We start from the raw sequence: 14,671 nt of genomic DNA on the forward strand, positions 1-14,671 counted from the left end.
CCTCCTACTTTCCTCAATCCAAAATCATACAGAGCTCATAACTTCTAGATTCTCACAATGAGAATACCAAGGTAACCATTTTGGTGGTGTTCTAGTTTTGTTCGAGGATCGAGTTGGACTCGATTGGGATCGAGGTTCACTCAGACGTTTGTTGAGATCGTGATCTGATCGTTGCATTCGAGTTCGTGTTGTTGAACGAGTTGCTGAATGATCGAGGGATACTTGAAGAAGAGTTCTTCAAAGATTTTCATACTCTATCCCTTGTTGAGTCTTTTAAAGAAGCATGCTGCAATTTGCTGTTTATGCATAATCGTTTTCGTTTAGACTATAATTATTTGTGTTCTTTCTCAATGGAATTTGGAACGATTCGCTTTCGCTTATTGGATTTCTATGTTTAGATTTCCTTCACATTCCTCTATACAAAGTCATATAGAGCCCACAACTTATGGATTCTCACACTGAAAATACCAAGGTAACCTACGTGGTCGTGTTTTATTCTGTTCGAGGGTCGAGGATCTAGTTGCACTTGATTGTGATCGAGGATTTTCCAGTTCGTGCTGTTTACTGTGTTGAACGTTGCATTCGTGCTGTTTGGATGCATTGGTAATTGATCGAGGGAAATATGTGAAGAAAGAGTTCTTCAAAGGTATTGTACTCAATTCTCTTGTTTCTTCTTTAAGAAGCATGTTGTAATTTAGTCTTTATGCATAATTGTTTTTGTTAGACTGTAAATGTATGTGTTCTTTCTCAATGTAGTTTGAAACGATCTGCTTCCATTCACTACTTCTCTAATTTAGAGTTCCTTCAATTGGTATCAGATCCAGGTTGTTTTGATATTTCAAATTCCATTGTTGTATTGAACTTCTTTTACAGCCTTGGTGGGTTTTAAATTTTCTACAATGCATTTATATGTTAAGTATGTTTGGCATGTTGTAATACAATGCATTTCTTTTACAGCCTTGGTGGGTTGTTCTTATATTTCAAATTTTCAAATCATGTTACATTGGCTGCTCGATCATGTAGACACTCGGGGTAAATGATCACATAGAGTATATGATACTCGACGCATGGCACGCGCACTAAACAATCGTGTAGGCCAGCATGCTTCATCGCATAGTCACTAGCTACTCGATCACTCGGTATGAGATACTCGACCCTTGCTCCTCGATCGTTTAGACGATCCTGCTTCATCGCAGAGTCTTCATCTACTTGATCACTTAGCATACGTTACTCGATATGCGTTGCACGATCGCGTGGCCTTTATGCTTCATCGCATAGTTAAAAGGCACTCGATCCATGCTACACGATCATTTATACTCGATCAACGTTACTCGACGATCACAAGAAGTTATTACATAATCAGCTGAAGAGGCTTTGCCCGGGCGGTTCAAGACCCGATTCGCCTATTTGAACTGGTTGACTCGATGCTCTTTGTAATAAATAGCTTTTACTTTCCGATTTCAAGATTAATTATCCTGGTCCATCAACTTTTATTTAATTTACATGTGATGTATGTTTGTTTATATGCCATAATGTATGATATATAGATTTAAAACCCACCATAGGTTATGCATTTTATTCATACATCATCTTTATATTATAAGTGTTATAATATAGTAGTTTGCATGATTAAATTACATTAAAGCATGCTCATGCATCATATAATATAAGAGTTATAATATATGCATGCATTAAGCATATCCATGCATCATCTTTATATTATAAGTATTGTAGTATAAGGATGTATGAGAGCATGTATGCTTGGTGCATTACAAGTTATATAAAAGTTATATAAAGTAGTAATTAATGAACATTGCATGAAGCATGACACTTAGGTTTATTTATAAGAGTTATAAATGCCTTGTGGATGTCTAGCTTCGTATTGTGGTTGATTTGACTGTTTCATTTTTTATAATAGTTATAATTAATGAAATTAGAATTAAAATCAATAAGAGAGAGTTGCATGCAAACTTAGGCTTTAATCTTTTTTAAAAAAGAGTTTTAAAATTTGATTGAGATAGACCTAAGATCACAGTTCTAATGAGATTGGATACCTAAGTTTAATCTTTTAAATCGATTTAATAGGATTAAATTGATATGAATAAAAGATTAAATTTGTAATAAATCTATCTATAAGGACCTTTTGTGTAAGGCGGGTTCTGGCTAGGCTGGGGTAAGCTGACGAAAATGGAACACCCTTATCTGGGAACCTACTTAGAAAGGTGAATTAAATAGATTTGTTACAAGCATGCAACAGTTGATTAAAGTTCGTTAAAGTGTTTAATGAATGATGATCAAAAGTTGTTTAACTTTCCAAAGTAAGTGTTACTTTTGGGCAAACCTAAACAGTCAATTAATAAAAATAATTAGTCGTGTTTTTCCTAAGTAAACTAAACCCTACGTTGTTAAAATACTCAGTAGGAGGAAAAGATATATATGACATGTCAATTCCACTCACGTTTCTCCCTTAATGTTCATAATGAGAGATTTATGCTTGGCCTCGTGGCACCCTGGGAGTATCCCCCTTCGGATGGTGTTTGCATGGGTCAACATCAAGGTTAATGGAGAGAGTATTTATAGTAAGTGAGAGAAGGATGTGTGTCAACATGTCCTGTAGTCTTCTTTATTGGTTTGCATCGTGAGACCTTCTTGCATGACCTCGAGGTGTCCTGGGAGCGTCCCCCTTCGGATGGTTAGTGCAGTTGGTCAATATCAAGGAAAACTCCAGAAATGGATAAGGTCGCTTTAGTTTTTGCTCCAATAAGTTTTTTTTCCCTTCAGATTGGCTGCTTGGGTGGAACTCTAGGATCTAAATGAAGGGTCACACTTACGGGAAATTGTTAAGCAAGTTAATGATTTCTTGACCAAATCAATGATGGCTAGTCATTATAGGAACAAGAGTTATCCTGGTGTAATGATTAGTTGAGACTGTCTCAATTCAATGGAGGGATAAATTGACCACCCTTTGGTGGCTTTTGTCCTAAACCTCTGAAGCGTCATTGCAAAACTAGATGTTTTATGGGATTCATTTAGATTTTACTAAACTTGATTGGATTTTTTTTAAAAGAGTAATGCTAAAAATCTAACGTATATCAATATGTTTGTTTTTTCAACAACATGTCAATGTATGATTTTTCGTTAGTTGCCTTTTCTACTTTGACCATTACATGACGTGGAAAGAGTCTATTAAAATATATTTCATGGTAAACGACCTCAAGTTTGTCATGTTTGAGGAATGTCCTCAAGTCCCAAACCCTTATGCACCGCGAAATGTTCGTAATGCATATAAGGTGTGGATGAAGGCTAATTCGATAGCCCGACTTTACATTTTGGCAAGCATACCTAATGCATTGGCCAAAAAGGTTGAGAACATGGTCATTGCACGTGAGATCATGGACTCATTGCAAAAATTGTTTGAACGTAAGTTCTCACTTTTTAAATAAAATGGGATTGATGACAAAGAAACCAGTAGTGTCAGTTCCCAAGATAATCTTCAATCCTTCTTGAATGTCAAGGGACTAATAGAGAAAGAAAATGTTGCTGACTCTGATGAAGTTCATCGACGAGAATTGTTCTCTGAAATAGAACTTGGAGTTTATAATATAGGTTTTGATACTAATCCCACTACTCTCCAGAATAGGAAGAAATCCGAAGATGATAAATGTGATTTATTTGTCTTGGAGATATGTTTGGTAGAGAATGATGATTCTGCCTGGATACTTGATTTAGGGGCTTCTAACCATGTGTGTTCTTCCCATCAAGGATTTAGTTCCTGGAAACAATTGGAAGCTGGAAAGTTGACTCTTAGAGTTGGTACTAGTGAAGCCGTTTCAGTTATTGTTGTAGGCAGACTTAAGTTATTTTTGGACAAGAAACAATATCTATTACTAGATAATGTTTATATAGTTCCTCAGATCAAGAGGAACTTAATTTCAGTTTCTTGTCTGATTGAACAAAGTTATTCCATCTCCTTTTCTGAGAATAAATTGTTTATTTTTAAGAATGGTATGGAGATTGGTTTTGGTTCAATAGAAAATAACTTGTATGTACTAAGGTCGTTAGTCATAAAAGCCTTGCCTAATATTGAAATATTCAAAACAGCAACAACTGTAAAAAGACCAAGAGTTTCTTCTAAGAAAAATGCCCATCTTTGGTATTTAAGGTTAGGTCACATTAATCTCAATAGGATTGAGAAGTTGGTGAAATGTGGACTTCTAAATGGTTTAGAAGAAAACTCTTTGCCAGTATGTGAATCTTGCCTTGAAGGCAAAATGACTAAACGATCTTTTACATGAAAAGGTTATAGAGCCAAGGAAACCTTGGAGCTCATACATTCAGACCTTTGTGGTCCGATGAGTGTAAGAGCACAAGGTGGGTATAAATATTTCATCTCTTTCATAGATGAATATTCTAGATATGGGCATCTATACCTAATGCAACATAAGTCTGACGTTCTTGAAAACTTCAAGGAGTATAAGACTAAAGTTGAAAATTTTTTGGGTAAAAAGATAAAAACACTACAGTCTAATCATGGTGGAGAGTATATGGACTTAGAATTCCATAACTATATGATAGAACATGGAATTACGTCTCAACTCTCAGCCTCAAGTACACCTCAGCAGAATGGTGTATCAGAAAGGAGAAACATAACCCTGTTAGACATGGTTCAGTCTATGATGAGTTATGCTCATCTTCCAGACTCATTTTGGGGATATGCAATAGAGATTGCAGTTTACATTTTGAACAATGTTCCTCAAAGAGTGCTTCTAAAACGCCTTTGAGTTATGGAGAGGCTGTAAAGGTAGTTTACGCCACTTCAGGATTTGAGGGTGTCCAGTCCACGTGCTTGTGGCTAACCTTAAAAAGTTGGAACCTCGTTCGAAGGTATGCCTATTTATAGGTTATCCCAAAGAAACGAGAGGTGGATACTTCTATGATCCAAGTGAGAATAAGGTGTTTATATCGACAAATGTTACCTTCTTGGAAGAAGACCACATAAGGGATCATAAGCCACGAAACTTGTTTTAAGTGAGATTTCTAATGAGACTGCTGAGACTTCAATAAGAGTTGTTAAACAGGCTGATAGATCAATAAAAGTTGTTGATGTCAGTTCATCTAGTCAACCAGCTCAATAGTTGAAACTGCCTCGACGTAGTGAGAAGGTTGTGAACTCACCTGTACGCTACACAGGTTCAACAGAAGACCAAAACATCATATCTGATGATGGAGTTGAAGATCCGTTGTCTTATAAGCAAGCAATGGAAGATGTTGACAAAGAGGAATGGATTCAAGCCATGAATCAAGAAATGGAGTTTATTTACTTCAATTTTGTCTGGGAGCTTGTGGATCAACCTGATGGGGTAAAACCTATAGGTTGTAAATGAAGAGGTATAGATAGAAAGGTATAAACCTTTAAGGCTAGATTTGTGGCAAAGGGTTATACCCAGGTTGAGGGGGTGGACTATGAAGAAACGTTCTCACCTATTGTCATGTTGAAGTCTATCAGAATTCTCCTGCCCATAGCCACATTTTATTATTATGAGATATGAAAAATGGATGTCAAAACTGTCTTTTTGAATGGTAATCTTGAGGAGACCATCTACATGGCTCAACCATAAGGATTCATTGAGCAAGATCAAGAGCAAAAAGTTTGCAAGCTTAATCGGTCCATTTATGGATTGAAACAAACATCTAGATCTTGGAATATAAGATTTGATAGTGCGATCAAATCATATGGCTTTGATCAGAATGTTGACGAGCATTATGTTTACAAGAAAATAATTAACAACTCAATAGCTTTCCTTGTGCTGTATGTGGATGATATTCTACTCATTGGGAATGATGTAGGTTTTCTGACTGACTTTAAGAAATGGTTAGCCGCCTAATTCCAAATGAAAAATTTGGGAGAGGCACAGTTTGTTCTAGGGATACAAATCATAAGGGATCATAAGAATAAAAGGTTGGCCTTGTCTCAGGCAACGTACATCAACAAGATGTTGATCAAGTACTCGATGCAGAATTCCAAGAAGGGTTTATTACCTTTCAGGCATGGAATTATTTTGTCTAAGGAACATCGTCCTAAGATACCTCAAGAGGTTGAGGAAATGAGACGGGTTCCCTACGCATCAACTGTTGGTAGTCTTATGTATGTAATGTTATGTACTAGACCTATCACTTTCTATGCAGTAGAGATTGTCTGTCGATATTAGTCCAATCCAGGATTAGATCACTAGACAATGGTCAAAACGTTCCTCAAGTATCTTCGGAGAACGAGGGACTATATGCTCGTGTATGGAGATAAGGATTTGATCGTTACAGGATACACAGACTCTAACTTTCATACTGATAGAGATTCTCAAAAATCGACATCAGGGTCAGTGTTCATTCTAAATGGAGGGGCTATAGTATGGCAAAACATTAAGCAAGGATGCATTGCAGACTCCACTATGGAATCCAAATACATAGTTGCTTGTGAAGCTGCTAAAAAGACTATTTGACTTAGAAAGTTCCTTACCGATTTGGGAGTTGTTCCAAATATGTCTTTGCTAATCACACTCTATTGTGATAACAGCGGGGTTGTGGCAAATTCTAAGGAACCTTGGAGTCACTGAAGGGGCAAGCACATAGAACGAAAGTATCATTTGATTAAGGAGATTATGCATCGCGGTGATGTGATAGTCACGAAGATCGCGTTGAAGCACAATGTTGCTGATCCGTTTACGAAGGCTCTCATGCTAAAGTGTTCGAGGGTCATCTAAAGAGTCTAGGTCTACGGGATATGCGGTACCTTGTCTAGTGCAAGTGGGGGATGTTACTGGGGTATAGAGTATGCCCTAGTTTATTGTATTTTGTACTATTTTTGTATTGTACATTAGTCTCCCGAGGCTTTAGGGCAAGTGGGAGATTGTTGAAAATGGTGTCCTAAATCTCCTGGTAGTCTCGTAGCTTGTAAACTCTGTAAACATATTATTATTAATAAAATAAGTGTTATTTTATAAGCATTTACTCAATCTAATAAACTAAGATCCAAGGTAATTTTATATAACTTAAGCATGTATGTGGTGACATACAAGTGGATCATGTCTTAAGTAATAACCTAAATGATCTGTAGTAGATGGATAAGGAGGGATACCATATCCTAATGACACTACGGATACAACCCGCTTTGTAGATGTTACAAGTGTCGTAAAGTGTTATAAATAGTTTGATCCTGATTATTCATGTGGAGACATGCGAGCAGGGGTATCCATATAAAGAGTTTGTATAAGACCGAACCACGAAATGATTAATCTCTTTATATAACGCCATTGATAATTAAGACTTATATTTTACTAAGATGACCATAGATGACATGACCTTAATCCTGAGTGAGTTGAAAACTCCTTCCTATGAGAGTGGTCCTTTTATTTGTATGGGTGAGAGTGGCCAGATTGCCAATTCAACAAGTCTACCATTTTAAGGATTCGTCTGATTGGGGAGCTGAGAACTCAACTACATAAGACAGAATTCACCCATTCCCCGAAGCAGGGGAAAGTTGATAAGTTGCTTCTTTAAGAGCTGATTTCGGGTCTTGAACATAGTGGTCATACCCTCTTTTAGGAAAAGAGGACCCAGTCATAGTGGAACTATAACTTATTATTCATTAGAAGAATCATTGGTACTTAAGGAGTTAGATGTAACTACAGGAGCAAAACGATAAATTGGCCCAACTGTACTTATGAGCAATTTGTGAAGGGTCATTATAGAGTTGATTGGTTGTATGGACACATAAATATATCTGTAGTGTGAACAGTACAACTGTTGATCTTTATTGGAAAGACAAGCAGTTAACATATGGTGGATATCGTGATTAAAGAGTTTAATCAGTTATTTACGTACCTTTGGAGCTTCAAGCTACAGGTCCATAAGGTCCCCTTAGTAGTTCAATGGGTTCAAGTTTAGAATTAGATTTTGGGTTAGTTTTAAGTGTTCAAATTAACAAGAGAAAAATTGATTATATATGATATAATTAAATTGATTCAATTATATGTGATATAATTGATATAATGTATTTGATACATTATTTGATTCGAGGAATTTATATAAATATGATTTATATTAAATGTCATAAAGGAGAAAAAAACTATGGTTTATATGTTGCATATGATGCAATATTAAAACTATATGCTATAAATATAATATGATAAGTTAGTTATCGTATTTATTTATAATATATTAATTATGAGATAATTAATATTATTTTTCTCCAATAACCGACTTAAGTGGGAGGTTATTTACGGTTTATGGCTAACTATTGGATAAAGATGAAAATAGTTTTCATTTTTTCATGACACACGCTACAAGCATCAAGTAATCAGATTACTTGTAGAGAGTAAACGATAGGCGTCAAGTATTCTATACAATAGTTACTCGTTGCTACACGATCGAGTAGCAAGTCTATACAATAGAATTCCTTCTTCTGTCGCATACTCGATCGTTTAGTTTCCTCCATTCCTCTATCCAAAGTCATACAGAACCCACAACTCCTGGATTCTCACATCGAGAATACTAAGGTAACCTTTGTGGTGGTGTCTTATTCTGTTCGAGGGTCGAGGATCGAGTTGCACTCGATTGTGATCGAGGATTTGCCAATTCATGGTGTTTGTTGTGTTGATCGTTGCGTTCGTGCTGTTTGGATGCATTGGTGATTGATCGAGGGAAATACGTGAAGAAAGAATTCTTCAAAGGTATTGTACTTGATTCCCTTGTTTGTTCTTTAAGAAGCATGCTGTAATTTAGTTTTTATGCATAATTGTTTCTGTTAGACTATAAATGTATGTGTTCTTTCTCAATGGAGTTTGGAACGATCTGCTTTCGCTCACTGGTTCTCTAAATTAGAGTTCCTTCAGGTTTGTCATGGTAACACTATCACAAAATATTGTATTTATATTAGAAATTTAATATGTATTAAATATGCACAATAACATTTATTTTATTAATTATAATGATGTGGAAAAAATCGACCCACGTTCAGTGATGGAAGTAATAGGAGCTCGTGCTGATAATGTGTTATGGAATTAAAGAGCACAACGAATATGGAGGAAATATAATATAATAATATATCAATATAATAATTAATAAATAAATATAATTTAATATAATAATAATAACTAAAATTATGAAAATTTAGTGAAAATTTGAAGTGGATTTTTTGTTAATTTGTGTGATTTTAAGATCTACCAAATGCCACTATTTATAGGCAAAATGGCAAGTAGGGTGTGGTCTTACATGGACACCAAGCATGAATAACTACAAGGTACATGGACTCTTCAGGACACTAAACAATGGACATCTATTTCTTATAATATTTATAATAATATATATATGTGTATGTATACATACATACATACATACATATACAATATTACATTTAGTGGCTAGTATTTCGCGGTTCAGTCTTATGCAAACTCTTTGCATAGGATACCCCACTCACAAATCATCTACACGAACGCGTCGGATCATTACGTTTGTATCGAATACAAAGTGGGCCGTATCCATAATGTTACCAGGATAGGGCATCCTGTCTTATTTCTATATTATAGACCCTTTAGGCTAAATATTGAACATTGATCTTCATATGTCTCCACATACAGTCAAGACTCATATGACAACTTTTGATGTTAGTTTATCAGATTTAGGGTTATTAAGACAAACTAGACAACAATACAAACAATAACATTTATTGATTGAACATCTATAACTCTTTATTGTTGAGGTTAATTAATAACATTTACTATCTAAAAGTTTTAGGGCATAAAACCCAATAGTTCCAAACGCAAATAGTATTTTGAAATCATTTTTGTCTAAATTCTGACGCCAAACAGAGCATAAGGTAGCTTCGTAAATATGGAAATATATATAAAAAATTATATAAATAAATGAAAACAAAAAAATTAAATTCTTCAAAACTAACTTTAAAAGTCTTCTTTGAAAAAGTTCAAATTTAAACATATTTAGAAATATATGGCCTAAAAATGAATTTTTACGTAACAATCTCTTCATTAATTCTTGATTTTTTTAGATAATATTAATTTAATATTTATTGTCAAAAATAGTGTTGGTTTGAAAGTATTGACAAATATAGAGTTGCGAAATTGTGCACAGAGTCCACAAGTAGCAGATAAATCGTGTACCCGATCCATGATTTAAGGCTTAATTGTGGACAGGATCCACGATTTCCTAACCACATGTCATCGATATGTTGAAAAGTAACTTCACAAGTTTGTCTCGTGAAGTTATAAGATTGTCTCGTGAAGTTACTTCACGGAACAATCTATTCATCTTCACGAGATGTATTTATTTTCATAATGTTATAATTTGTCTCGTGAAGTTACTTCGCGGGATAATCTATTCATTTTCACGAGACGTATTTTTTTTTTCATAATGTTGTAAGTTTTTCTCGTGAAGTAACTTCACAGGACAAACGACATAAATGAAGGAAAAATTGCAAAAGCCACCCCTGAACTATGGAATTGATTACAATTACCTTCTTTTAGTCAACTGGTCAATAGTCGAAGTTGAAAGTCCTTCCGATGATGACTTCATCATCGGCACCAAGACGCCACCAAGTTGAACCCGAGACAAGGGACGAGGCAAAAGTGCTAAATAACTCACTTGGGTTCTATTTGTTTATTTAGGTTTTCCTTTGGTCGTTGATGCTTCTGTTAGGGTTTGAGATGACAACATATTACAAAGGTTGGCATTTTAAGGAGAAAGTGAAAAAGAGAGGACGAAAAGGAGAGAGGAAGAGGAGAGGAGTTTGCCACATCAGTCATCTAGTCAATTCTTTTGTTCAAATTTAATGATTTTTTAAAGAGTAAAAGTATGGAAATCATGGACCCCATCCATGAGTTTGGTCTTCATTGACCAAGTCATACACTAACATAGAGGTCATGGGTTTACCAATATGTATACGATTTTGCTTTCCTATTTTTGTCAATATTTTTCTCTTCCACCTTATTTTTGTAATTTCTTTCCTATGTACCGTATTGTTGTCATTACTTTAAAAAAATACATTATTTTTTTAACTTAACCCTTAATTCTTTTCTAATTCTGTATCATCTTAGTAAATCAATCCATTTAACGTAGTGTTTTGAATCTCCCGTGAATTTATTTATAGAAGGATTGAGAAAGGATACAGTGAAAGAGTGGTAATCTTCATTTAGTCGTAACCAGTTTACATCTGTAAGTTTGTGGAAGTATAGAGAAAAGTATGTACAGTTTTGATTCTGTAAATCGTATGGAAGTTTCTCAATAAGAAGTGGGATTGCTCTCGCCTAGCAAAAGGGATTTTTGACATCCAACAACTTCCTATCAACATTTTCTACAAAATGTTATCTGTTGTAACCTCCTGAAGGGGAAAAAGAATTGACTTGTCTCATCAAAATGCTGAATTGAAATCACATCATGAATGATCAGCTTCATATGCAGGCGACGAAGAAACAAAATCTGCTGGGTTTGGCATGGATTGATTGTTGGCATTATATGCACAAGGATGTTGAATTATCACTACAATCGAATCCTTAGAACTTCCGCTACGGGACAGCGAGGTCGGCTGTGTCGTTACAAACAGATCGTCAAAATGTAGGAGTAAAATATGATTTGAAACATCAAAATGGATATGAGATAACAGGACATTACTAGCTCAAAGAACTTACCACGCCAATGTGCCAATTATGACTGCTGAACCCCCTAAAAGTTGCTGCATCCACTTCCTGTAATTCTTGCAGCATTAGTAAACCCAAAGAATTCTGGTTTCAAATTTAATCTAAAGGCTTGAACCCTGTTAAATGACCATACTATACTACATTTTACAAGCTATATTTATCGCATTCATGCTGGCTTTGAAAGTCAACTTCAACCTCGACAAAAAGCCCGTTAAATCATCGATTAATCCAAAAGCTTAAGCTTATGAATAAAGGTAAGTTTAATATTATATCATTTAACATTCCCCCTCACACGAGGGCTTGAAATATGTAAAATATCTAACAAGTAAAAATCAATATTAATTGGAGAGGAAATAATATTGCAAGGATTTGAACACATGATCTCTTGGACCACCTGTTCTGATATCATATAAAATCACACCCAAAAGCTTAAGCTAATGGATGAAGGTAAATTTAATATTCTACCATCTAACAAACGCGTATAATTCTAACCGGTTCTACTTTCTGAATACGAAACAGTAACTTACAATGCTGTAAATAGGAGGGACAATCCTACTGTTTTCAGACTTAACAGTTGGCATAACAGAGAAACGGGGGGCCATGTCTTGTGACCTAAAGATCCACCTGCAGTTTATAGAGGAAAAAGGTCAATAAACTTGAGTGAAATTCTTCCTGAAAGCTATCGTTTAAAATATCATCTCATAAAAATATGATTATATGCATTTACATACCCAATGTAACTGAAGATGCAGAATTGGGTCCATTCTCGTACTAACAAACGAAGCCAGTAAATTTCAACCGAATCATCCATGTTCAAGAATATCTGAAAACCAAACAGAAGATTGAGGAATTGATCCATAAATAGTATATAAAATTGATTCTATGATAAGATACCCTATCAAATTCATACCACTATTTCTGCCATGGCAACAATTTGCATGATTGCCTGGAATTTTCTGTATAATACAAACAGAAGCAGCAGATTTGGATCAAAATTTATCACCTAAATATGATATGTAGATAAGGGTCTACATAATAAATGCATACTTGAACATCTTGTATTTTGTACGAATGGCATCGTGCATTGCTTGAACATCCTCCTCCAGAATAAAACTTAGTTGTTCTTGCAATACCAGTATATTTTGATATATGTGGCGGAAGATCACATAGAAGGAAATGAAGTAATTAAGCAGAAGTAGGACCTGTATCGAATAGGAAGCTGGAATTAAGAATCAAGGGAAGAGAAATTGTGCAGCAGCAATCATTTCTTAAGCATAACAATAACTGCTGAAAGTTGGAGAGGGTATAGATCTCAGTAAACTTACAGAGAAGTAAGGTATGGAAGCTCGGTAACCAACAAGAGTCAAATAAAAAATACAGCCAATCGAAGCAGTTGTTCGTCGCTCAGAAACTGAAAGGTGCTCGGACATGATGCAATAACCATGGGAAATAAGTAAAAAGGACACAACAGAAGCTGTCTGAAAGAGCACTCCAGTTACATATACCCCAAATGACATCCATAAAGAACATGTCTGAATATAAAAGCATGAATACCTGCAATTGTAGATTTAATAGGAGTTCAGAGTGGACCAAGAGAAGATAGAAAAGTAAAGAACAATTACAAAATTTGCAGACTAATCTCATCCCAAATCTGATTAAGTGAAGATTTCATTTCGATATTGAATACAAATAACAACAGTTTTATAAACGAAAGGAAAAGGGGCATCAAAAAATGCATTAAACGTACCAGAAAAGGAAAGATAAGGTTAGTTGCAGGGCTTTTAGAAGAGGAACGGATGCAAGTGACCACTGCAAGTTATTGGTCTGTTCTCGTGCAACAACAATCCCAAAAAATATGAAAAAGAAATCATAATCAATTCAAAATCCACTCCTCAAGCTACAAAAACGACGATGATTGAAAAACCAGAAGTAAACGCTAAGAACATAATTTTCAAAGAAGAATACACTTGCAATTAAAAGAACTTATCCGTCCTTTTCTTAAGGCGAAAATTTCTAATCTCCGTAACAAAGTAGAAAGGGGAAATGAATTAATTATAGTTGGATTACATTGAATTGCTTACAAAACATGACCAACAGCTAACTCGGTCATAAATTACAGAATCAAAACAGAGACAAATTAAAAAACTGAATAATCTAACGAATTAATCGGAAAAATCCTCTCGGCAAGTAAATAGTGGATACTGCATAGAGATCGAACAAAAACCTCCAAAGTCCGTACTCCATTAAAACCAGACAAACTCTGTTAGTGTGTCAGGATAAGGAGAGATATGTAATTTAATCTAATCGAAACGGTCAAAGTAGGCTCCATCGATGCAGAAATTGAACATTCAAAGTGTTCACTTCAAGAAGCCAGAAACAACTAAGAGATTCATGAAAATCAAGCAAAATAGCTCTTAATCTAAAGGAATTTAAAAACTGAAAAAGCTGATTCAAGTTGAAGAAGTATGAAAGTATATGAACCTGAAAGTGACGATTCTTGTAGGTGTTAACAGTCCATGAACAGGCGGAGAGAAGCCAGATGAAGGAGAAGGCCAAGTAGAGAGAAGGAAGAGGGCGATACGACTCGTCGACTCCGACGGGATGCGACGTGACGACACTGTCGGACACGTTCATTCTCTACGAATCAGAAAATTTTTCAAATAAAGATAGTATTGCCCTTTTTTCGGTGGATAGAAGTGGGCATTTTTTGCGATACACATGCGCCAGTTCCCATAAATACTCGTTTTTGCATGCTTTGATTACGTGGAAATTTCAAATCAATTTTTATTTTATGCAGATATAAAATAAATGGTAATTATTTTAAATCGCAAATTTACCGAAATTATTTTTTAATATAGCAAAAATGTCTCTATCTATTAATGATAGACGATCACTATCTATTACACAATGATATTTTATTATATTTATAAATAAGTTCTCATTTTCTTATATTTGAAAACGACCCA

General features: G+C 35.0%; 1 protein-coding gene across 1 annotated transcript; it reads right to left on the reverse strand.

The window, feature by feature from the left end:
* Positions 1 to 11,174: 11,174 nt before the first annotated feature.
* LOC120086325 lies at positions 11,175 to 14,401 on the reverse strand. The gene is made up of 9 exons (XM_039042913.1): positions 14,187 to 14,401; positions 13,453 to 13,529; positions 13,031 to 13,259; positions 12,753 to 12,907; positions 12,616 to 12,661; positions 12,437 to 12,528; positions 12,233 to 12,329; positions 11,697 to 11,753; positions 11,175 to 11,593 (listed from the first exon to the last, which is right to left on the reverse strand). Exons 1-9 carry the CDS (start codon positions 14,337 to 14,339, stop codon positions 11,444 to 11,446), a joined length of 1,056 nt encoding a protein of 351 aa, XP_038898841.1. The 5' UTR covers positions 14,340 to 14,401; the 3' UTR covers positions 11,175 to 11,443.
* Between the last annotated feature and the right edge of the window lie 270 nt (positions 14,402 to 14,671).

Source organism: Benincasa hispida, chromosome 9 (genome assembly GCF_009727055.1).
Source record: "Benincasa hispida cultivar B227 chromosome 9, ASM972705v1, whole genome shotgun sequence".
NCBI classification, from domain to species: Eukaryota; Viridiplantae; Streptophyta; class Magnoliopsida; order Cucurbitales; family Cucurbitaceae; genus Benincasa; species Benincasa hispida.

Coding starts and splice junctions, on each gene's coding strand:
- LOC120086325 (XM_039042913.1), bottom strand. CDS start 14,339: ATGAACGTGTCCGACAGTGTCGTCACGTCGCATCCCGTCGGAGTCGAC. Junction 13,530..14,186: donor ACAAGAATCGTCACTTTCAG/GTTCATATACTT, acceptor GCACGAGAACAG/ACCAATAACTTGCAGTGGTC. Junction 12,662..12,752: donor ACAAAATACAAGATGTTCAA/GTATGCATTTAT, acceptor TGTATTATACAG/AAAATTCCAGGCAATCATGC.